Source organism: Parasteatoda tepidariorum, chromosome 5 (genome assembly GCF_043381705.1).
Source record: "Parasteatoda tepidariorum isolate YZ-2023 chromosome 5, CAS_Ptep_4.0, whole genome shotgun sequence".
NCBI classification, from domain to species: Eukaryota; Metazoa; Arthropoda; class Arachnida; order Araneae; family Theridiidae; genus Parasteatoda; species Parasteatoda tepidariorum.
In genome coordinates, this window is record NC_092208.1 from 57762358 (window position 1) to 57788894 (window position 26537).

Below are 26537 nucleotides of genomic sequence, written 5' to 3' on the forward strand. Positions count from 1 at the left end.
TAAATTGGTCAGCGTAGAGACCTTCTCTCTTCCAAGAGGTGTTGATGAGGCACGGCTCACAAATGGATTTTGACATTCCAGGTTTGTTTGTAGTCTAATACCATTTTTTCAAGATGGATCACGGTTTTGCACTCTGTTTTCAGTTTTTACTAATCACCCATATTTTTGTTCATTGTATTCGTCATACGTATACACGTACGTACGACAAAACCATTTTTTCAAGATGCATCACGGTTTTGCACTCTGTTTTCAGTTTTTACTAATTACCCACAGTTTTGTTCATTGTATTCGTCATACCTAAACACGTACGTATGACAAAACCATTTTTTCTAGATGGATCACGGTTTTGCCCTCTGTTTTCAGTTTTTACTAATTACCCACAGTTTTTTTCATTGTATTCGTCATACGTATACACGTACGTATGACAAAACCATTTTTTCAAGATGCATCTCGGTTTTGCACTCTGTTTTCAGTTCTTCCTAATTACCCACAGTTTTGTTCATTGTATTCGTCATATGTATACACGTACGTATGACAAAACCATTTTTTAAAGATGAATCACGGTTTTGCACTCTGTTTTCAGTTTTTACTAATTATCCACAGTTTCGTTCATTGTATTCGTCATGCGTATACACGTACGTATCACGAATAATATGTGTATAATTGTAATTTTAATCCTTCACTTGTACATTTGGTAGTTAATTAGGCCTAAAAGCTTTTTTCTACAAAGTTTGCCGAGTACACAACTGGAAAATTTGGGAACCATGATTTAGTATATCATTTTTATTATCCGCTTGAATTATTCGAAAGAGTTTTGAAGAAAAGTATTTGCTTCAAAATAACTATTAGTGGGATTCCAGACAGTTTTTTACTTACACTTTATCATTGGATTTAAAAATGTGATCCTAGCTCTTTAGGAAAATTTTATTGCGATTTCGTGTAGAGGCTCTATACTAGAAAAGTAGGAATTATGTTATAATTATATAAATAGACTTGTACTATAATTTGACACATTTTTTAAACTGTTATTTATATGAATTTTGTATCAATTATTAGTATTTTTTTCTTAATGCATAAACAATTTGTTGAATTTTATTTCAAATTTTCATATTGTTATCTTGTTGGTCAAGAAGAAAATTTCAAAATTATTTTATTTTTTTCCTTTCTAGTTTTGGTCTAACTCCCTTAAACGACATCAAAAATCTGTATAGTAAATCAAATAACATCGGACATCCGCTTAGTATATCAAACGGCATCAGATCTCGTCTTAACGTATTAAACGACAATACGCATCATGGAATTAGTATATCTAACGAAATAAGGCCAGTTGCACACTTTTATAAATTCCGCTTTTAGATAATTCTTATCGGTGTATGGCATGAATAGTTAAAACTGATGTATGCTTTTTAATGAAAAATAGTTGGTGGAGTAAACTGAAATCGTCATCATAAAGAATAATCTTTCATATTCTGTTTCAAACAACATCGCTTTCGTCCCATATGTCAGTATCCGTTATTCTGGAACAGTTACTTACAATGGTTATGTTTTGGGAACGGAGCGGTTAAAACGTGTTCTTCAAAAAGAACTGTTTTTCCAAATTTATCATATACTAAAAAAGAATAAAGTAGTTGTGATGCTGTGAAGTCACTGAGATCAGCTAGATTTAGAAAATGGCTGTTCTATATATTTTATTTCTAATTAGTTTGTTAGCTGCGAGCTCAAATTGCTCAAATTATGTTGAAGATTATTTTGACCAACAAATAGATCATTTTAATTTCGAATCAAATAGTAATCAAACTTTCAAGCAAAGGTTTCTTTACAACGGTAAGTTTCATCTGAAAATTTGTATTATATGTTATTAACAAAAATTAAAATCATTTAACTTATACAGTGAAGGATTATTAAAAGAATTAAAAGATACGTTATTTATTATTTAAGAATTAATATCTATTTTTTTATTAATCATCTTATTTATAGATAACATACAATTGCTTATTTATTTTTATTTTTATTTTAAGTGGACTTTATATTTACTGCGTTGTTTTTGTATTTTTTTATACATAAAAGTTTAGATTGGAATTTATTTTGAAAAAAAAAACTAATATCGAAATAGTTTAGTATCATTGCTATGGCGATTATATTTAAATTTATCTAGAAAAAATTTAAAGAAATTACTAAGTAGTTTGTCAATAATAGACGCATTATTGTTATACGTAAAATCTATTAAATTCGTAATATTGGCTCTTGGTAGTTGTCTAATAAACTATACGGAGAGTAAGATAGAATAAATAGTGTAAACGTTTTGAGATAAGCTGTGTAATTTAAAAATTCTGTACGATGGATTTTTATAATAAAATTGTTGCAGGTGAGATAGCTGATTTTTCAAGTACTTTCTTACACAAAGTATAATTGTAAATAATAATTATAAATCGAGTTTCACCAGCTTTACTTTCATATCAATAAAACAAATATGATACCTTATATTAAAATTGAAATCAGAAAAATTAAATTTCTGATATGCATAATTATGTAAAAAAGTCTTTTGAATATTTTTCTATGCATACGAGCTTTATTATGGTTGACGTGAAAAAATTTTAGAGCATGCTAAGTTTTTTTTTCTTTCCATAATTTAGAAACATTAAAGCATTCAAAAGCATTCCCAATCATTATTTAGACTTTAGAGGTGTTGAATCAGAAGAAATCCAAAGTTAAAACAAACATTTAAATTCGTATAAAATTTAAACCTTCTTGTTTCGATTCTCAAGTGTGACACCTGGTTTATCAAATTTACTATTGCATACAAGGTGTCAGGTTTACTAATGTACAAAGATTTCCATATATTTTTAAGAATCTTTGCTGAAAATGAATGTAAGAAAGTATACACAATGGGAGGCGAAAATTAATTTTTAAAGGAGAAAAAACTAGAAAGCTATTGGAATAAGGATAAATCACTATTGAGGAAGGAGAGTATATGGAAAATCAAGATCTGATTGATTATCGGTGGAAACAACAAGGGTTTGAAAAACAGATATTATAACACCAAACGGCAACCCATCACGCTTTGAACATTTATACAACAATTCTCTTTATTGCTTCGTCAGATTTCGATGGCATTTTTATTTTCGCCCCCTTAATTATTAATTTGCAAACCCCAATGTGAATCCTTTTTCTCTCCATTTTTGGCTAGGATTTTAAAAGTATATACTAAGAGCGTTTATTATGGAACACCGTGCATCATAGCATAATTCATTTTGGACTTTCTATGCCAGTATAACGCACTTTTGTAATATATTCTTTGTTATTTTTTTCTCTATGTGTCGTATTTAGTTATTTATATTTTGCAAACTTCTTTTATAAAAAAATATTAATGGTTATTACATCGATATCTCGAATTATTTGGAACTCTGCATTGATAGAAATTTCTCGATAACAATTTCTTTAATTGTGATTTTACCGCATTCAACCAAAACTTTCAAATAACCATAAAAAAGATGGTATTTACATTGTTAACTGTGAGGAAAAAAATAATTTATTAACTGTTTTCAACTAACATGGCTAAGCAACTGTAATTTTAACCGTGTCAACTGGACCCACCTCATGAAGCCACTTAGTTTCGAGCAGCTGGACCTGGAGGGCAAATATGTTAATCTTATGACCGGCTAAACTGGAGCTAATGCTGGGATTATTAAAGAAATATGGAGGGAGAAATAACCCTGGGATTCGAATTCTCTGACCGGAGAGTTCGAATTCCATCGTTGATACCACAATATTTATTTAATTCCTTCAACACATGAAGAATCTTCAGTGCCCTACCCTCTCCAATTGGTGACACTGGACTACTAAAATACGGAACTCTCATTCACTCATAGATGGCAGCACCACAGAGCTGCTTAACACATATAGTCTATTTTTCATCCCTCAAGATAAATAAAATCCATCAAAAACTCAATTAAGCAACATTCCACGATTCATTTGACAAAGGTTATGGGGTCTTATGGTTAATTGGATGGATAGATTGCTGCCGGTTATTTTACAGAAATATTGGAATTAAAATTCCAACAGTGTAGGATAAAAGCTTTGAATGAATGTTCATAAACGTTTCATGTTTTAGTGGGCGTAAAATTATTTCACTACTACTGTGAGCGCGAACACAAATATTAAATCTTATTTATTCTCCTTTTTTTTAGATACTTGGTGGGACAGAGGAAGAGGGCCTATTTTCTTTTATGCTGGAAATGAAGGCGATATTGTAGGATTTTGGGAAAATACCGGATATATGTTCAAAATTGCTCCACAGTTTCAAGCACTAGTGGTTTTCGTTGAACACGTAAGAATTTACATGAAATATTTTTATCTATGTATAAAAACAACTTTACCGCATTTTTGAATTAAAATTAAATTTTAAAACAAATCATGATAAACGTTTTTGATCACGTAAAGCTTTTGTTATAAATTGACTAAATGGGACAACTAAAGTTACCTCTTCAAGCATTGCCCAATCTGTTAAGCTTGGCGACCTAGCAACTAAAACATTTTTAAGTAAAAAGAGGGATTTATATTTTTTGGTATTTACAGCGATGTCCATTTTTTATCCTTAATACCATACGAAGCTAAATTTGTTTTTTAAATTGATATGCAGCACATGCAATCATTAATCCCTATGAACATTAAAGAATAATAATTTTGATAAATCAAATTATGTCTTGCAAAATATTTAATTAATATATTGAATGACGAATACTTTATCCAATCAAAAATTTTCACATTTGCAATGGTGCTTAGTTAGTACTAGTATTAAATTAAGTCTGTTTCCATGGATGATAATATTTTCCCTGACAAACTTGACTACAAGGCACAGAATGTCATCAAAGAACTATAGCACTGTCTCATTCACTGAGCGTTTCCCCCCACCCTTTTTTTTTGCTATAAAATTTCCTTACCTTTTAAACTGTGATTAAAATTACCAAAAATAATTAAGATCCCTATCCCCCATATGCATACGTCAATTCAGAAAAATACTGTGATAATATAGTGATAGTATAATGATAATATAGTGATAAATTTAATAACATTAAGGTTATTTTTAAATGCTAAAGATAATATTGCTTTGAAAGTTAAATTAATTTGAATTGTGAACTGTTTCACGTCGATGGCATTAAATAAAAAGTAATAAAGTTACTTTTCGGATAACTGGGCGCATGGGAAAAGTCGCCAAAAAATGTAGACCTCCACTAACTTTTTTTCTATTTTTTTTACTTTATTTATTTTTTAAACATAAAAAAATTAAATAAAATAAATTAGATTAAATTAAAAAAATAATTGAATTTCCTTGCACACGGCTAACTGAAAGGTACCTAAGTAAATTGCATTTTCAAAGATACAAATTCAAAAATTAATGAAGTGCTACCCACATGAATGGAACTAGATTAACAGTAACTGATTATTAGATAATTAGATTAGTAACAGATTAACAGATAATTAGATTAGAAAGAACAGTTGCTAACAAAAGCAAATGTCGCGTTTCAAAAACCAATCAGGATCGAGATACCCACACTACATTGCTTGCAGTTAACCCATTGGGATGCGTGCTGAATGACCAAGGAGCATGCACGCATTAACATTTGAAGTATAATCCAAAAACTTACTGAGTGTATGTATTTTTATGAGCATCATCCTTCTTCGTATTTAATACATTAGTAAATAAATAATCCTTTGAAGTGGCCATATGAACCATTTGGCTAACCAAGTATTTATGATGTCCCGAAAGATGACCCGCGATTTGAAAAATCAATGAAAAAAATTCAGTTAAAAGAAAAGGAAGAAGATTTAGAGTTTACTGAGTTCTACTTAGAAGACAAATGAATCCTTCAATTCCTTAAAAAAAAAAAAAAATTCTTAAATTTCAAAACTAGCTTTGAAGTTTATGTATGTGTATCGCTGCTGACTGGAAAAACAATAAAACAATATTTTCTGCTACATGTCAGATCATTTATTGCGATTAAAATATTTGTTCCTTTGTTTTCAAAGAGCACCACGTTGTGTAAAAAATTATGTTAATTTCGAAAAATGAATTTTATTATTTTTCTCAGTCATTAAAGCAGCTCCATTGGCTGTTGAATTTTGCTACTAATTTTGAATTTGATGTTAATAAAGATATTGTTTCCGAAACAGAACGCAATTCCCGCTTTCTTTAATTTACGACTTCGGTATTTATTTAATTAATTTTTCAAAACATTTGTTTTGTGACCCTGTATAATAAAGTACATGTGACAATGAAAAGTATTTTCTTCTCTAAAATCACTTGTAAATCTAATGTTGTTTTCAGAGGTACTATGGAAAATCTCTTCCTTTTGGCCAAGACAGCTTTCAGCCTAAATCCATTGGACTTCTGAGCATTCAACAAGCACTCGCGGATTATGCTTTTTTCTTAAAAAGCTATAAGAAGAAATTGAATGCTGATGATTGTCCAGTAATTGCTTTTGGTGGAAGGTGAATAACTCATGATTGTTATCTTTATTATTATTTCGAAAAGGAATCTTTTATAATTTCACCAATTAAGTTTTATAGTTCCTTTTTTTGGGGACTGTTCTAAAACAATAATTATTTTTCCACTTAATTTGGCAGGCATTAGTTTTAGTAATTTTATTTTTCCGCTAGTTCAGAAGTTCTTTTTTCCCACAGAAAAGCAATGTTAGTTTTGTTTAACTGTTTATAAATTAATCTACAGATATTTTTGTAAATAGACTGTGAATTTTTTTCTCTGAATCTGAAATTATGTTAGATTCTGATACTTTTTTAGCACTTAGTTAGCGCTTAGTATTTTTATACCAAGATTTTTAATTTTGATGATTTTCTAGAAGATATTTCAGCTATCAAAAGGTAGCCTGTTAGTAGCCACGTGCTCACCAATACAGTTGAACGCAAAAATACACACAAAAGAGTTGAATGTTACCCTCAGTGATTTTTCTAATGGCCGGATTTTAGCGTTTTAAGTTTCAATCTTATCGATCAAAAGTTTACCACCTCATATATTCTAATTAATCAGGGCTAATTATTGATTAAGTTACGAAATCAGACACTAAAATATACTTTTGCTGATTAAGTCATTTTTTTCGATGGGTTTGGATTTTTTACAACTCTTTCTTTGGATAAATGAATTTTATAATTGTGTGCAAAAAGTTTTCGATTTTTCTAAAGAAATTCTCTATATATGACTAAACTTGCAAAAAATGAAATTAACGTTATGGGGCCATACTTAAGAATGGTATTTTCCCAATTGCGTCTAAATCTTATGTTTTGATGATCAAAAATCCAAACGTGTAGGGGGGAAAAAAAAGAGAGAGAGAGGAAGTACGTTTCTGTATCTCTCATTCCTTAATATAATTAAAAGTTAGCGCAAATTAATCAAGTTACTTAATTTTTTTCGTATTTTTTTGTTTTTTATTTATTTTACTCACTCTACGGAGACAGTCGTGCCCAGTCAGTAATTGTTCCAACTACGAAGCTGTTCTGAGCACACTTCAGAATTTAGAACTTTAGAACATAAGAGTACCGTCTTACACTAAGAATTAAAGAGCGTATTTCTATTTGATTTCTAAATTAAATTGTGACCTCTTTTGGTAAAATGACCGCTTTCTACTTTGAAAGCAAAACTTTAATTCTCATTTGCTTAATAGTATGCTTTCTCATTTGAAAATATAAATTAAATTTTCTTTTACTAAAAGATCCACGAAAACAATTGAAAATAAAACTTAAATTCTCCTCCACTAAATGATCTGTTTTCTCATTTGAAATTGTAATTTACAGTTTTGTTTGCTAAATGTTTCTCATTTGAAAATGCAACCTAAATTCTCGTTTGATAAACGGCACTCTTTCTCCTTTGAAATTGAAAGAAAAAATCTCGTTTGCTGAAAAGCTTCACTTACACATTTAAAAATGTAACTTAAATTTTCGTTTGCTTTCTCATATTTGAAAATATAATTTAAATTCTAGTTTGCTGCATGGTACAAAAATAAAATTATCTTTCCCTAAAAAGTTCTCTTAAAATCTAAATTCCTTTTTGCTGAAGGTCCATTTCTCATGGGAAAAGAAAACTGAAATACTCTATTGCTAGCTGGTCTACATGCTGTAGATATCAAGTCGTTTTATATTAATGTAGAAAATATTATTGAAAATTTCAGGCTTAGTCTTTAATATAACACAGCTTAGCATGTAAGTTGAACGATTGAAAAAATTTTCTGTAGAAAAAAGAAGTATTTAATATTAATCCCCCTTTAATGGAACTACAAATTTTTCTCGATAAAATAAGAAAAGCTTTATTGGCCGTCGCAAACTTTTCATATTTTTCTTTTTACTTTTGTAGAAGTAAGTAAGCCGAGTTTTTCTGTGTGAATAACTAACCTTTAATTATTAATGAATATTCTAGTTCGTGACCTGACCTAAAAGATGAGAAACCACAAACCTAATATATACGCTTATAGACATGCGTTTACTTCTTTGGCAGTCAAATTATAAACGACGCCATAATTTCGTGTTAGTAAGAAACGTCGGAGTCATCATAAAAGTTAATTACTAGAATCACTGACAATATGTTCTTTTTCAACAAAACAAAAGGTTGCTATCACCTGATGTTACTGTCTAGGCAAACTCTGCTTTCATACTATCTGAAAAAGAATTTGTAAAAAGTAGTTTTCATAAATTTTTTTAATTCAAAATGTGCTTTTATATGTTACAGTTTACCTAAAAACAAAAATTTAACATTTTCGAATAGAAAACGCAGTTATGGAAGCTAACAAATTGTTGATGGTTTAGCTTAAATTTGCTAAGAAGGGTTTACTTAATATTGTAATTACTATCGCAAAATCTTATTCGAAACATTTATTACTATTTGTTACATAGCATCTATTATTATAACATTTAATATTATTATAACATTTATTATTATAACATTTATTATTATACCATTTATTATTATAACATTTATTATTATAAAAGCGAAAACCATTATATTTTTCATGTTGCACTAGGCGACTCTATCTCTAACTCGCTTCTCTCGCCTACCCCACAATTGCTACACAGCCAATTTTGTTTCTTAATCATAAGCAGATTGCTACGCCAAAGTTAAAAATTATTCATTTAGAACGTCCGGAACTTCTTTACTATATTGACACAGGTTTGGTTCTACAAAGTTTTATTTTATTTTTTATGGGTAAAGTTTAAATCTAGTAATGTTTGACTATCATTGATTATTCGATAATTCAATTTTCACTTCATAAACAAACGTGTTTTTGTGCTTTTTTAAATTAATTTTTGGTTACAATAAAAACTAATGAAATATTTTTTTCACTAGAGATATTTCTGCAATAGTACAATAACTCGCACTATTGCATAAATCTCTCTAAAATTTTAAATATAATTATTTTGCATTATTTCCCCCATGCTAATTTCTTTTTTAAATTGACTGTTAATTCTTAATATTACTTTTGGATTTAATTTCGATTACTATATATATTTATGCCGTTCACAGTTTTACGTTAAATTTATTATAACTTGTTAAAAAATAAATATATCTTGCTGTTTAATGATAGCAAACCGATAACTAAATATCTTCATCATAAAATGCTGCACAATAAGGTAATATCACGCGATTACTTTATAATATATAGGAAAACCACTGATAGTTACAAGACTTTCAGTTTGGAAAATAATAACAAAGAATAATATCAAGAAGAGATGGTGTATAAATATTACTAGTAAATAATATCGTAAATGAAGGATAGATCAGTAATTTACAACAAGTACCTTTATAATTTACATAAATTTTATGTTGATAACAGCCGAAGATATCTAGATCTTTGTTCCTTAATGGTCATATTATGCAATTTTTCTATCTATTGAGATTGCACGAAACGGTAGGGCAATAGTTTTATTTTTATCAGAGAGAGAATGCAGTGTAGGAAAACTGATTTTAGTATGGTAAAATATGCATTTATTTGTAAGAAATTTAAACATGAATTGAAATAATTTTTTATTTGTAAGAGTATCTCTTCGTAAAATATTAATTTACAAACCAGTGTTCTATACTATAATTTTTCAAACACATTTTGAATTTAAATTTAAAAAAGAACCTGTTTCTGAGAACATTGAAATAAGAAAAAAAAATTCCTCGTTAAAAAATTAATTTATAAAATTGCATCAATGCCTTCTAAATAATATGTTTACAATAAGTGTAGAAGGTTCGTTGTAAATCTGATCTACGATCAGCTTATTTATCATTATCAAAGAGCCTAAAAGAAAGAGAGAAAAAAAGCACCAAAATGATGAATATCTTTTTTTCTATTCATTATATTTCTGAAAAGAATTGCCATTTCAAATTCTTTTTTTTTAAAGTGCAGATTAATTATTGATTAAATGATACGAATTAAATAATTAAATAATGCAAATTAAATTCAAATCAATCCGTTCACATCGTTGTTCTAAGTTTTGAGTTGTTTACATACTGTTACTGCTGATGAGGCAACCTTAATGAAGGTCTATTAATTTTAAACCTATCTGAAGCACACGCAGTAACTGACACATTAAAAAATAACAGTCAATTTTCTTTAACAAAATACTCTTTAAAAACTGGAAAAAAAACAATTCTCGAAGTAGATTAATTATAGCAAGCAAGTATAGTAGCAAGATTAAAGAATAAAAATACTAGACGATACAAAAAACAAAACCACAATTGAAATATTTAAATAAATTAAATCAAATTCACTATAACAGAAAGAATTGTTATTGTAATGATGTATGAATAATGAAAAACATTCTGCCACTTTGTGATAAACATCAGATAAAATTTGATTTAAAAAAAATAATTGTATAGGCAACGATTAAAAAAATTTCAATATCGAGGGACTATATAAAGATAACGAAAATAGTTTTACATTTAAAAAAAAAAAGATTATTACGGAGCATAATTTGTTGGTAGATTTTTTTTTTTTTTTTTTTTTTTTTTTTTTTTTTTTTTTTTTTTTTTTNTTTTTTTTTTTTTTTTTTTTTTTTGCTTGTTCTTTTTTAATTTTTGTCTATCCTGTACTGTTTTTTGTAGAACTTTATTAGTGATTTAAAACAAATTTCACATAACTTGTCCTAGGAAGTTACCATGATTTTATCCTTATTATTTCAATTTATTTATTTATTTTTTTCGATAATTTTTAAAATATTTCAGAGGAAAATTTAAATCTTTTTTTCAAACACATATTCTTGAGATTTTTATAAGCTAAGTAAAATAATTGAAGAGCTGAGAGTAAGAAATAAAGCAATTGATAAAGAAAATAAAATTAAAAATTAAAAAAAAAATTGCGAATTTGTAAAAATGAACTTTATAACGCACCGAAACATCAAGAAGCTACTAACAGTTTTTTTTATTTATTTAAATGCCCATATTTTAAAACTCAGATTGCATGAATTAAGACTTGTAACAGATCTTAGAATGCTCTTGAAATTTATACAACGGGCGAAATTCTTCTTGTCAAATTTTCTTTTAACTAACACAAGTAACTAAAATTAAAGTATACAAAAAGTGAGATAAGGTTAACTTAGAGTAAGCTATGAAGTTTCAAATTCTGAAAAAAAAATTTCAAAATATCAAAATGCAAACAAATTATGGGCGGATTACTCAGGATTACGCAGTGGAAAAATTATCTTGCAATAATTTGTTAGCATTTTTAAATTTGGAAAACATTTTTTTCAGCCTTCAAAACTTCAGGGTTTATCTGAAAGCACTCTAAAATACCAATGAAGGTGAAACAGAATTTACCACGAGAAGTTTTTCCTCTCGGTATAGCGTTCTCTTAAACCCTGAAATTTGCTAACATTGAAAATATTACTTGATGTGTTCTTTACCTAAATTCCTTAATCAGGTTGTTAAGAACAAATTTCAAATTTGCGTAGTTTGAAAATACCCTTGTACAGGTTTTTCATTGGTCTCACCTACCATGTCATGAAAAATACTTTGAAAATATTTATTTCGTTTCTCATCAATTATGTAATCAGCAACATTGATACATGAATATTTTGAAAATGACGCTTGAAATAAGCCTGTTCTTTTGTTAATTTCATCCATAATGTTCTGAACAGCTTTGAACTGCGAGGATTTTGAAAATGTCGCTTCATTTTAAGCTCATTGATTATATTATGAGCATCACTAAAATTATGGAAATGTCAACATGTTCTTTTCATGAAATCTTCAACTATGTCATGAAAAAACCCTGAAATTTGTGTATTTTAAAAACATGTTCTTTTTTTAAGTATTTACATTATGTTATGAGATTCGTTTACTAATTGTTTTAACTAATTGTCTTTGCATCGGAAATAAGCCATTTGTAAAATTATTTTGTTTGTTTTATTATAGTTATGGAGGAATGCTGGCTGCTTACATGAAATTTAAATACCCAAATATCATAACCGGAGCAATTGCTGCAAGTGCACCCATATACCAAGTGGCTGGAAAATTATCAGGAGATATTTTCTTTCAAGCTGTTACCAAAGTTGGTACCCTTTGAAAAAAAATTTTTTTTGGTAAAACAAATTTGTCATTTAAATTTCGGTAAATTTCGGTTCGAATTTATTTTCACAAATATTCTGTTTTTGGATAAATACTTTTTTGCATAATTTGGCCTTTCAACTTACGAACATTTTGACGTATTGTTGACGTAAATATTATGTAAAAATAACTTACTCATTCTTACCAAGAAAAAAGTAGTTCGTAAAATAGTCGTAAAAGAAACGAATTTGTTTATGTAAAATTTAACAAAAATTTTCCATTTTTGGATTACCATATTTTGCTGCAATTCGACGTTTCAACTTCCATAAATTTTGACGTATACTTTCAACGTAAATAATATGTAAAAATAACGTACTCATTCTTACCTAGTAAAAAGTGGTAGGTAAAATATTCGCACAAAAAAATGAATTTATTTATACATAATTTTACTTGAATTTTAAGTTTATTTGAATAACCATTTTTTGCTAGAATTCGGCGTTTCAATTTTACCTAAATTTTACAAATGCTTAGTGAAATTTAAAGATTAAATATACTTATTATTTTTTACTTAAAATTGATGGTTCTCTGCTACCCGGGCTGAATTTTGACGGACGTGGCGTGCTCGAAATAGAATTTAAAGAACAGTAGCTAACGTAAACAATTGCCACGTTTTAATAACCAATTAGAATAGCGATACCTCCACTACGTCACTTACAGGTATTAAAAGATATTTTTATTCTTTTTTCAGGATTTTCAAAAAGAACCTGGATGTGAAAACCAAGTTCGAGCAGCATTTGGACAAATACAAAAGTGGGCAGCAGAAGGAGCATCAGGTGATATTTTAATGCATTTCTATTGGTGTATTTTTGGATAAACTTTAACGTTACACGTTCTTTTAGAAAGTGAGCTTAGAAAGTGAACTTAGTGTTCCCACTTCCATAGAAGCACCTCTGTCCAAATTTACAGAGAGCAAAAATCACCTTCGTGACTCCTTTGCACTGGATTATGTAGCCGGACATACTCCGTTTGTAACTATATACTGATTATATTAAGGGGTCACAGTACCGAAAAAATGGCTGAAGCATCGAAAAAAAATTTATTGCTTATAATAAAACTTCAAACTATTTCAAATGCACTGAAAAAAAAAATCATCTCCTTATCTACATTTTTAAAAAAGTTATGAATGATTTTAGATTGCCCTAATACAGAAAGCCTCAGCAGACAAACTTTACAGTTCTTTTCTTCTCATAGATTATAATTTTGTGTTTTAATCTTAATTAAAAATCCCCAAGGAATTTTTTCTATTTAAGATAAAGCTTTGAAGAAAGCTTTTTTATCTTAAGTATAATGCACTTATTTAAACCGTTCATGGAATAAGCATTTTATGAGGTATTACAATTTTTACAGCATGTTCTATAAACCTAACTGGAATTTTTAACCTTTTTTTTTTAACTTTTTCACAAAATAATCTATAAAAAATATTCTAATTGATCTATCAACAAATGAATGCACAAAATTGCTAAGATGAATATTATAAGCACTAAGGAGAAAAAAAAATTTAAATATGTTAAAATAAAAAAGCCTTAAAATTTTAAAAATTTTGAATTCTTTCAATAATTTTTAAAATTTTAAAAAAATTAAACAGTTTAACTATTTTTTGATGATAAATTATTGATTGTAAGTTAAATGAGCATGTAAAGCATTCACAAAATGAATGATTATACCTTTATTTAAAAAAATTATTGCAAGGGTACTGTGACCCCTCAAATTCATATTTTAAAACCTAAAATCTAAACAAAATTTTAGACTTAAAAATTTGCTTCGTAAAAAATTAAATCAATTATGGTAGACTGTGTTATATTTGCATGATGTAAAGCGAAACCGTTGATTAAAAAAATATTGCTTTATGTGCGTTTTGTAGTTCAGTAAAATTAAAATAAGACCCTTCCATCAGAAAAATTAATACCCAAGATATTTCTTCGTAAAAAGTTTTTTTTTTATGTTATTATTATCGATACCTGAAAACTTCGTTACTCTTCTCTGTACTTCTCCCCTTTCTTGAGGAAAATGGGTGCGATTTGTGGGAAGAAAAGAATCTCTTCATCGTATAACGCAGTTTCCGATGTATTTTTTAACGCTGAATTGAAGGAGACTAATCTTGAGACGATTAGACTATTAGTTTAGAAGTTTGAAGTGTTCTTTCGACGAAAAAAGTAAAAATTGTACTTTTACCTATATATGCACCTTATATTGCTAACTAAACAAGTAAAACATTACTTGTATGCATTTTTTTTCACACCCAATCGAATAAGACTTTTCACAAGTCAATAGAACAAATAGCTCAAAAGTTAACAGAGAAAACATGAGAATACAGAGAATGTACGGAAACTATTGCCTTTGTACGCGTACGTGTGTACACTTTACATTGCTATCCGTGAACTATCTGAACATGTAAGATATATTTTCCGCTGTAATTTTTCTTGCTTAAATGAATTAAACCGATTGCTAAATGAACAGAGTAATAATTTAGATGTAATAAGCGTTTTATATGCAAAAAGTACAATTTTGTACTTGCACTTAATTGCACATTTTATATTGACAGCTATACAGACAATAGAGATATTGTTCCTTATGTATTTTTTTTATCATTTAAGCAAATGAGACCAAACATGATTCAATGACTGATTTTTCAAATATTTAAAGGAATTTTTTGAACGAAAAGCACTATTTTTGAATTGTACTTAGTATAAAGTAAACGCTTATAACTTTTCAACTATTAGGCTAATCGTGTCGTGATTGGTCTCATTTATCTCAGCGAACCGTGGTTGCCCAGTGGTTAGAGAATCGGACTCCGGTCGGGAGGTGCCGAAGTTCGATCCTCGACTCCGCTATGATCCACCGAGTGCATGCGATATACGTGCTCGTAAAATATGTTACATCGAAAGTCTTGTGGTCAGTTGGGGAGCAGTACCTTGGGTACAGGGATCTGGAGAAAATTTCCTGCCCCTTCAGATCTATGTCTAAATTGAGGAAGAGGTCTCTCTAAAGGTCTGGTTTCTTAGGACAAGCGCCTTATCTGGGCGTCAGGGGGACGTCAACTTCGCGCTGACGCCAACAAAATACTGGTTTGTTAGCTCAAGGCCTGGTTTTTTAGAACTAGCGCCTTATCTGGGCGTCAGCAGAAAGTTGACGTAGAGCTAACGCCAAAAAATTACTTTTTTGTTAGCTCAGCGTGAGCAGTCGGTTCAACACAGACATTATCTCTCATTGCGCATGCGTTAATAACGTAAACAAATATTTATTTCGAATTTGTATTGATTATGTTATTGTCGACCAGTGTTTTAGAGAACAAATAATGACTTTGTCCAAGAAAGAACACATTATAGCTGAGTTAAATGAAGAGTGCTATGTTTAATGAAGAAGCTATGTTTAATGTCAAAATCAAAATCTTGGCTGATTTCAATGTGCTGTTGGATGTTGTCCGCCATTGCTTCTGTGGTTAACGTCACGTTGTAATCCAACTGCAGTTGAGTTGGACGGCAATTGTAGTTCAAGATGAACGTTCGATGACGTATACTATCAAACTCACAAATGGACCTATCAGAGGTTAGCGCTGATTTCCAGCTGACGCCGTCCTGTCCTAAGAAGCCAGGCCTTTAGAGAGGGAAGCATATAAAGGAAAGTATCATTTAAGTTTTCAGGTGTCATTTATTATAACATTGCAAAGCTTTTTGTCTAGATATTGTTGTGTATAGATTTTTTTCAAAGAATAAAATGCACGAGATTTGTTTCAGGTCTTCGAGATATTTCTCGAGCATTTCATCTGTGCAAACCTTTAGCTGATAATAAAGACTACGATCATTTTTTACGATGGATTCGAAACTCATTTGTGTCTGCTGCTATGATGGATTATCCTTATCCGGCTACATTCATGGGCAATTTTCCAGCATTTCCAGTGAAAGTAAATATTTAGATACAATTGTTTATTTTCTATCTAATTACGCTTCATTTATTAGAACATTATCACAGTACGACGGCAACGAGTCAACAATACGATTACCAACCCAATCATTACTCTACCGAGAAACCTTCTTAAAATTACACTTAGGTTCAAATCATAGAGCAACGGTTCAAACATCTTATAACTTAAAACACTCTTATAACTTAAGACAGCGTTTAAGAGAAATTAAATATTACTGTTATTATAAGTAAATTATTTTACATTCTATTGCTTTAACCAATACGACTCATGCGCAAATATTTTTGTATAATTAAGTTTTTAAAATCTGAACCTTGCAAATCATCGTTAACTAAATACCACTTCTTAGTCTCTTATTTTGCTTTAACTTTGAAATCATACATAAAAAAACATATTTATCTGATCCAAGGGTCAACAAATAATGCAATATGTTCAAAAAGTTTCTGTCTGCAACGCTTAATATTAGAATAAAAACAAATTTCGAGCATCTCGATACAAAGTTGGTAGAAAGTTTGATTTGGTTAAAAAAAAAACAACTTTTCTTGACATCTGCTTAAAAATTTAAGTCAATGAATTGTGATGCACTCTGTCCCGTTCATAAAAATCTAATACATGCATTGGCAAGCTGCAAAATTCGTTAAAGAAGAAAAAGAAGAGTCTATTTCTCTCTGTTACGAAAAAAACTTATGAATCCTGATTGACTTATTTATTATTAAGATAACTGCAAATATCCTAAGTTTCTCCTAATTGCACTTGGATTTCAATTTTTAATTGTTTATTTTGCCCTGTTTTCTAGCCTCTAGACCTACAATAGGACAAAAAACTCTACAATAAATGCTTAAAACTGGATTATAGAGTAAAAAGTTATTATCAATAAAATATACTTACAAAACATTAAATTAAAAAATCCGTTATAACGCAAAAACTTTTTCTCTTCCTTTATCTAAAATCTAAATTTAAATCTATTCTATACAATCTATTCAGTGTTCAGGTTCAAACTTCCCTTTAAGGAAAAGTTAACCCTTCGTATATTTTTAAGATATTGATTAAGTCATGTTTTTTCAAGGTAATGTGTTCCCGTCTTCTGAATGCTACAAGACCAGTTGATGGGCTTTATTCTGCTGCAGCTTTGTATTACAATGCCTCTAATCCACCAGTCCCATGTTTCGATATATATCAAGAATATATTTACTGTGCTGACCCTACTGGATGTGGCTTAGGATCTGATAGTAAGGCTTGGGATTACCAGGTAGATGTATACGGTTTCTAAGTAGAAAAAAAAAATTTCTTAGCAGCCTAATGTGAGTGCTCCATGATAGATTTCGAAAAAAGTGGCTTGACAACTATTTCCTTTCTGTTGTTAATATTGTGAGAGATAAAAAAAAATTTCAAAAATGGATGATACAATTTATTTTTTTAAAAAAAAGTTGAAATAAGTAACTTATCATACAAATATGCAAAATATATAAAAATCTCAATTTTTAATAGCATGACAGCCCTGTCACTAAATTTAATGGATACATCACTACTTTTCCTTTCAAATAAATGCATAAAAGGTGGCCATAGTAGAGAATTTTTAAGTCTGAAAAGGAGGAAACTGCTGAACAAAAATCGACCTAATTTGCAGTAGATACTATTTAGATAATTAGAATTTGATTTTTATAAGAAAACAAAATGAGTTCGATTTTTCGCTAAACTGCTTAGTAAACCTATTTTCAAGGGTAAAATACGCATAGCAAGAGTAAGTACAGAAAATTAACATTTCACTTGTATTTTGATATTGCATTGCATAATTGTACTTGGTGCTAGCATTTAATGTAACAATTAAATAATCATATCTACCTTAGTCCTTCATCTCTGAAAAAATTCTTCCTCACTGGCAATTAATTGAAATGGGAAATACTTTAATTAACCTTGTTCCTTTGTGAAAATCTGCATATAACCACTTCTTCTGAGGACAAACATATGCCTGCTATAATGCTGTTAAAAATGTAAGTTAAAATTCAATTGTAAATGTGATGCCAATATCGAAATGTATGTGAAATATTCGTTTTCCATTCCTGTTTTATCTATTTTAACTCGAAAATAGACTTAGTGTAATTTTATTCTCTGGTGATTAAAAATCGAACTATTTNTTGTAAATGTGATGCCAATATCGAAATGTATGTGAAATATTCGTTTTCCATTCCTGTTTTATCTATTTTAACTCGAAAAAAAACTTAGTGTAATTTTATTCTCTGGTGATTAAAAATCGAACTATTTTTTTCTTCCATTTTTAAAATCACTCTCCATAGTCAAAACACATTCAATTTATTTATGACCCCCGTCACCATTTATTTACTAACAGACTTTTGTTAAGAATGACAGGGTTCCAATATCGGAGTCAAAATTTGCTCAAATCACTTATTAAAATTTAAAATGGCCTTCAAATGCTAAAAGAACAACTATTTTTCTACTAACAGACGATAATGTTATTGATGTGGTCACTCGCTTATGAGATAACTAAACAAATAGTACAGTAATTGCCAAATATAGAGTCCTAGGTTATCACGAACATTTTCAATTTTCTAAATAAGTATTGAACATATGATGTTAGAGGTCTGTTATAAATTTTTCGTGAGACCTCCTTTAGTTTTTCTTAAAAGAAAAAAAAACGCATTTCTTATGTGCTTTTTTCAACAACCTTTGTCTCTTGAGTTATTTCAAATAATTTTTTAAAAAAATAATAAATTGTACAATTTAGTTTTGGGAACAATTCCCAGTGTTTGAAAATTTTTGTTTTCAACCCTTTTTTTAAAGTAAGACAGAATGGAACTTGTTTGTATAGTTTATATTTGTGCTTATTTTTATTTAGTGTTTTTATTACGTGACCAATAGTGAAAATAATATTTCCTCAAAGTTCCTAAAATTACTAAACAATTGCTATCTACCGTTATCTCTCGTTCTCTAACAGTACTCATAGGTTAGATCTTTGTTCAAAAATGGAAGTAAACTTGAGTTAATATTCTTTGCCAAAATACAGCACTAAGTATAGCATTTAGCAAGTCTAAAACGAGTTGTAAAATGTTGTAAAATAAAGCACGACATTATTTCTGTAATAATGTGAATTTAGAAGGGTTTGTGTATTTCATGAACAGCTTTCTTTACGATAATTATTTCTTTAAAGTAGATAGTTTTATAAATTTTTTTTCTCATCCTAGGCATGCACCGAAATTAACTTAGAAGGAAATACCAATGGTATAAATGACATGTTTCCTGCTCTTCCTTTTAATTCCACAATGCGAGATGATTACTGTCTGAAGGCGTGGAATGTACTGCCTAGAAGAAATTGGCTTGATGTGCTTTACTGGGGAGAAGGTATGTGTTTTTCCCAGTATCCACCAACTATTGCCATCCACTTTTAAATAATAAACAGAATATATTACTAATAAATGATTTACATCCATATTCTATAAGAAATATGTTCATATTAGCTTCCACGCTTTGCACAACTAACAAGTTAGTGTAGTAAAATCATTTGCAACCCAAAAGTAGGGGGGAGGCGGGATTGGGAATCGCGGGAGGTCACTGGGACCTCCCAAAGTTTTTAACTATTCGTCAAATATTGTCTGGCCATTCGGCCTTCTTACAAAATTTAATACGCTCACTTTAATTTATTTTTAAAAACACAATTGAAATTATTACATGTTTATTTGACTTTTTTTAAATAGCTATGAGAAAAAGTATGCGTAAGTATAGTTTAATGTAGCCATTTGACAATTTTGTCTTGAAATCTAATCCTCTCCCTGCCATTGCCAATCACTCTTCTTGGTGCTCTTATTTCCGAATACCTGCAAGAACCAGTTTCTTCCGAAATAGAGATATACAAATTAGCTTATAATAATACCTTTTCGTATCATCCATCAAGGAAATTTGCAAACATATTATATTTCAAACTGTGAACTATTTATGAATGTATTGTTCAACCAGTTGTTAGTTTAATTCGCTAAGAAAGCAAAATTCCAAAACAGAAAATATTCAATACTTTATAGTACTAAGATAAACTGCTATTCTCCTCCTGCTATTGAATTTTACCGTTATCTAACACATGCGCTGCCCTCACGATTTCCTGAATTATAGTTGTGTGCCCACGTGTAGAAAAAGGCTGAAGATTTGTAGATTAATATACTTATTTGAAGATTTTATACGACACCAATGATACTTAATTTCTTAACTGCCATCATAAATTTCTTTAGCACCACACTTATGATTGCCAGATAATTAATGCATATGGTTAAATTGATTAGGTGAGCATTTAATATCAAAATTTTAACCTTTTAAATCAAATTTATTAAATAAAATATCTAGGTATAAATTTTGCTAACACTTCAAATATAAAAGTAGCAACTTATTGCTTCATCACCTAAAAATACTTTTCAGAGTAGCTTTTGATGTCCCTTTATATGTAAGAATAATTGTAGTCGCTAATTTATGATTCGATCAAAATAGGAAAATTCATTTCGCGAAATGGAAATTTCCCCTCTCCAAAAAATATAACTTCGGGGAGCCCATGCCAAAAAGATGCCTTTATGTATCTTATTTTCGTTAGAAATAATCATTTTAAATAAAAAAACTAAAATTTTTAGAGAAGATAATTTTAGATAAAAAGCAGGTTTTTAGGAATTTTTTTCTTATTTCCAATTTCAAACTTTTTCTGTGGAATAAAATGCGATACGTTATGGTTTTTTGGGGTAACTATTTCTATTTTCTACAATTATCTTTAGGTTGTACCAAATTCGAGAGCTAATTAAAAACAGAATAAAGAGATTTTGCACTTTCTCCGTCTAGTGAACTACTTTCTCTGGCTTAACTAGATCAACTCAACAAAAGCGCGAAGTAATTACTAGTCGAGTGGTTTTTGTGCAATGGGAAGAAATTTACCTGATTTAAAAGGGTGCATAATCTTTCTGATATAAATGAGAAGTTTTATTATACTGTAACTTGCATACGGTTTATACTGATATTAAGATAATATTTATGCAATGTAAAATTATGTATTTTTTCAATATTATGTTAATTATAGCTTAACAACAAACTTTTTTTCTAATAGATATTGCATCATCTTCAAACATTGTGTTCAGCAACGGAAATTTGGATCCCTGGGCTCCTGGAGGGGTAACAAAAATTGGCTCTTTTTTTTCTTTTTTAGCAATGTAACATTGCTTGTATATGCATTGTATGTATTGTTTGTATGTATTGTAACATTGTCTATAACATTTATCACTTTTTTTGAGTTGTAATTAATTTATTAAACAATAATTCATTTCTTACAAGGATTAATTTTTTGTTTTCCAAATAAATTTTAAAATTCTCCTCTAAACTGTAGGCAACGTATTTTGATTTAGCTTCTCATCGATTGTTACATCGATTTCATGAAAGTACCAGAAATGTCGAATTTTTAAATATATAATATGCATCTATGATATGGCACTGAGCTTGAAAACTGGTCAAAAGTTATTAAAAATGAAGTGCATAGCACCTATAAGTTCAGAAAAAAGAAAAGAAAAGTAGCTTGATGTAGTATCCCATGATTAATGAAACAATCATTTTCTACTTTTTACAGGTTCTTCAGGATATTTCTGACACATTGGTAACAGTTTTAGTTGACGGTGGAGCCCATCACCTTGACCTCAGGTGATTTTTACCTTCTTTTGACCTTCAACTATAGATCTTATAAAACTAGCTGAAAATAATATTATATTTCTTTTTTTTCTCCTTCCCATTTTAAATTCTTTCTCTTTTTTTTTTAAAAAAAAAGAGAAAGTTAGTTATAAAAGTTATTTGCAAGAAGAATTTTTTTTTTTATGTTAATAAAGGTTTAACATCTGTGTAATGGTGATCACAAAAAAATATACTTTTTTAGGTAAATTTATTGATTTAATAATAAATAGAAAAATATTTATATGAGTTTCAACTTGTTTAATTTTAGAAAAATGTTGTCGAATATGTTTACTGTCGAAACAGAAAAAATTAAAAAAATACCTCTATGTTTTGGCATTTTTACATCAAACGCATAATATTAATATCTTTTGCTTCTCAATAATTTTACTGTCGTTTTTTTTTCTTGTTTTGTCCAATATTTTAACGAATTTCAAATTATCTATACTTATCATCAAATTAGAGATGGAGAAACTTAACTTAAAAAAATTTTGAAAATGTTACATCAAGTAAAATATTTTGCCCAGCGACTTTCACTTCCACCTGAGGAAATTTCTGCCTGATCATTTCTGTTTCACAGAGAGCTACAGTAATACGTTGGCTTCATTTCCAGGCGGCAGGCTTCAATGATACTTAACAATAAAAATTTGTCACTCGGTTAGAAAAGTGACTTTATTTCAACAGTTTTTATGTTGGGAAGTAACTGAAATATTGTTATATTTTCTGTAATAAACCTTTCCATATTATTAGGATTTGTTTCTATGCATGGGCTGTGGGAGAGTTACTTTTTGTTTGACTATCGTACATTTTATGTAGGTCATTAATAAAGGAGCAGGATTTGTTACGGATGGAAGATTGCGATGAGCGTTATAACAGGTTCAATGTTAATAATTTCTCAATCACAATTCACAATCTATAAATACACATTTTAAAATTTTAGCCAATGCTATGACGGATAGCAATGAATTCCATTATTTCAATTGTTATCTTACATTGTATTAGTTATTAAATTTTAATTATTTTAATGTGTTTTTAGAGCCGATAATCCACTGGATCCACCATCTGTAGTCTTAGCCAGACAATCGATAAATACACACTTTAAAATTTTGGCTGCTGCTATAACAGAAAGCAATGAATTCCATTATTTCAATTGTTTTCTTGCATTGTATTAGTAATTAAATTAAAAAAATTTTAATGTATTTCTAGGGCCGATAATCCACTGGATCCACCATCTGTAGTCGTAGCCAGACAATCGATAAATACACACTTTACAATCGATAAATGCGCACTTTAAAATTTTGGCGGATGATATGACGGAAAGCAATGAATTCCATTATTTCAATTGTTATCTTACATTGTATTAGTTATTAAATTTTAATTTTTTAATGTATTTTTAGAGCCGATAATCCACTGGATCCACCATTTGTAGTCGTAGCCAGACAAGCGATAAATACACACTTTACAATCGATAAATACACGCCTTAAAATTTTGGCTGCTGATATGACGGAAAGCAATCAATTCAGTTATTTCAATTGTTATCTTACATTGTATTAGTTATTAAATTTTAATTTTTTTAATGTGTTCTTAGAGCCGATAATCCACTGGATCCACGATTTGTAGTCGTAGCCAGACAAAGATAAATACACACTTTATAATCGATAAATGCACACTTTATAATTTTGGCTGCTGCTATGACGGAAAGCAATGAATTCCATTATTTTAATTGTTATCTTGCATTGTATTAGTTAATAAATTTTAATTTTTTGAATGTATTTCTAGGGCCGATAATCCACTAGATCCACCATCGGTTGTCGCAGCCAGAAGCTTCGAAACCAGAAATATACAGAAGTGGTTGCATGATTATTACGGCAAACATTAAAGTTTGTTTTCATTCTAGACTTGAAAATTTGAAGTTAAAAGCTACCGAATAATGTTACGAAATGTCAACATATGTAATTTCATATTCTTAACTGAAGTAGCATAAGTTAATATAAATAATTTAGTTAATGTTTCCACAGTTTGTACTTTTAATAAAGAAATTGTTACGAAATGATGTTTCTTTTTTTAAACAATGATAATAAAGTTACAGCAAACAACAAGTTGGTGCAATGATTCTAAAATCTAAAATGAAATCCTACATAACAGAGCAATTTGTTTCCTTATTTTTTGAATTTTTAATGAAAATTTGAAAAACAGACGAAAAGATTTAACAGATGCTTATTACTCATGTTTGAACGATAGTACGCAATAAAATTTTTTCAAACTTTTCTCTTCAGAATGGCAGCACTTCAGCAATATGATCATTCAATCTTCGAAAAAGGCACCTGGAGAGAGTGATAATTTGAAATTCGCAATAAATTTGGAGCATAAATTAAAACCTTCTTGAAGTTTGCTATGATTTAGTATTGAAAACTGTAACAAATTTAAACTTTTTTAAGCAAGCCTGTGTTCGAATTCAAATAAAATCGTTTTTGGCAAATTGCCAAAAATGTAAACTTTGATAGGTGAAATTGTCTCTAGTTTCAATTAATGCAATATTTCAATTCCAATACAATACAATAGAGATAAGAACAACCAGTATAAATATTTCATGAATGATTGTGTAACTGGTTTATCAACGAGCTCAAGCAAAGCTTAACATCTAACTTAGAATAAAAAGATACTATTTTACAAAATTATTTTTTCATAATATTTAGAATATAAAAATAATGTTTAACAATACTATTTTCTTAATAATATTTAGAATATAAAGATGATATTTTACATTAATTTATGTCATTTTTTGAACATCAAATGCTTATGTTACTGTGTAAGTCAACATTTTTATAGTCGCATTGGTTTAAGTCCCAAATACTTGATAAATATCATTATCTCTCACACCAGCAAATGTTGACAATGTGAATTTAGAATTTTTTTTGTTGATAAATATAGTTATTTCGCACTTAACACTTACTACTCATCAATCTGCTGAATGTCGGCATTCACTTATGTTGCTAGATTTCAAAGACAAATGTCTTTTGAAATAAAATAAACATAGAAATAAACAAAATATCATGTGTGTGAAGATTAAACTACAATTTTTTAGATTCAAATATTTTACATATTTATTGTTAATAGATATGTGTAATGATTATTTAAATGTTCACTCTAAATCTTTATATGAAAATATTTGATAATTCAAATTATTATGCATCACAAAACATCTAATTTAAGGAACCCTTAAACACACTTTAGTTGAAACTTTTTACAAGGGAACAGTTGTTTGAGATTTTATACAGCATCTAAATATCAATCTTAATCCTGTCTGGCATCTTCTATACCAACTTAAAAGAGCTATAGGCGTCCATAAGGTATGCATTTCGCCAAGAAATAAAAGCCAAAATCTTGATGTTGGATTAGCCAAGATTTTACTGGAAATAAGCTCCAATATTCTAAGTACTCCCCACGGAGTCCAAAGTATGTTAAACCCAACAGTTACCATAAATGTAGCGATGTGGTCAGAGTTAAACCCTGCAACCTCATCTTTCACTCCCATATCTGGTGTGGTAAATATGTGAAAGTACGTAAAACACAAAGTCGAAATACTAGGTATTAGGACCAAGCATCCTAATGTTATACAATAAGGTAGCATGCTTCGGATGTTTAGAAGGCATATAAAACTCTCGGCGTAAAAATGTCCTTTGGAATCACCTATTAGAGGAGGGCAGCAAAGACAGGTGGCCATGACCCACGAAAAGAGAATCCAGCACTTGCATCTGGTCCGTGTTTGGATAACGTCGTAGCGGCAAGATTTCCTTCTGGCAAGATATCGATCCACTGACATCCACATGAAGGTGTACATGTAAACGGCTGATAAGCTGACATGCAGGTATCCACTGATACTGCAAAACAAAAAGCTGTACACTCCTAATAGATCTGATTTCGCAGCGATGGAAAAAGGAATGACTACAACTGTGATCAGTAAGTTCGTGGTTGTAATGGACATGATATAAAAATCCAGTACGTGAGTTCTACTGGAAACACAAAAAATTGAACATATCACAATTAAGTTGCTAGTTGTGGATGATATGCAAAGAGCAACTGCCAAAGCTGTTTCGAATATTTTATTAATCGATATGAACTCAATATGATCTTTTGCTACGATGTCTTTTTCAAGTGTGTAGTAGTCTTCATCAATAGATATGCTTGAGAAATTCATTTTGATCTTATACAGCGCTGAAATATAAAAACAAACATAACTATACATAACAAGTATATAAACTAGTATACAAGATTTTTCCTATTTATACAAAGTGTTCTTCAAAAACCTATATATATACTATTTTACATCT

General features: G+C 29.4%; 3 protein-coding genes across 5 annotated transcripts in view; 2 read left to right on the forward strand and 1 right to left on the reverse strand.

The window, feature by feature from the left end:
- LOC107437395 (uncharacterized) overlaps positions 1-26537 on the forward strand; it is a 548903-nt gene that overhangs the window by 448816 nt on the left and 73550 nt on the right. The gene's annotated exons all lie outside the window — the stretch shown is intronic.
- Positions 1360-24256, forward strand: LOC107437402 (dipeptidyl peptidase 2). 2 transcript variants are annotated; one of them, XM_043042379.2, is made up of 11 exons: positions 1360-1824; positions 4188-4327; positions 6326-6489; positions 12398-12533; positions 13278-13362; positions 16324-16490; positions 17575-17757; positions 19709-19865; positions 21598-21662; positions 22111-22181; positions 23986-24256. In XM_043042379.2, the coding sequence occupies exons 1-11, from the start codon at positions 1671-1673 to the stop codon at positions 24083-24085; spliced, it is 1422 nt and encodes a 473-aa protein (XP_042898313.1). In that variant the 5' UTR covers positions 1360-1670; the 3' UTR covers positions 24086-24256. The 2 variants fall into 2 exon arrangements, with proteins under 2 accessions (XP_042898313.1, XP_042898314.1); XM_043042380.2 differs by lacking the exon at positions 23986-24256 and adding an exon at positions 23412-23514 and having other exon boundaries at positions 1596-1824.
- LOC122269414 (G-protein coupled receptor 52-like) lies at positions 25281-26417 on the reverse strand. The gene has a single exon (XM_043042384.2). The coding sequence runs from the start codon at positions 26402-26404 to the stop codon at positions 25451-25453; it is 954 nt and encodes a 317-aa protein (XP_042898318.1). The 5' UTR covers positions 26405-26417; the 3' UTR covers positions 25281-25450.

Bases quoted from the DNA above. Each gene is read 5' to 3' on its own strand.
- LOC107437402 (XM_043042379.2), top strand. From the start codon at position 1,671: ATGGCTGTTCTATATATTTTATTTCTAATTAGTTTGTTAGCTGCGAGC. The intron at 17,758-19,708 runs GTAGATGTATAC...TTCTCATCCTAG, and splicing joins GTAAGGCTTGGGATTACCAG to GCATGCACCGAAATTAACTT. The intron at 19,866-21,597 runs GTATGTGTTTTT...TTTTTCTAATAG, and splicing joins TGTGCTTTACTGGGGAGAAG to ATATTGCATCATCTTCAAAC.
- LOC122269414 (XM_043042384.2), bottom strand. From the start codon at position 26,404: ATGAATTTCTCAAGCATATCTATTGATGAAGACTACTACACACTTGAA.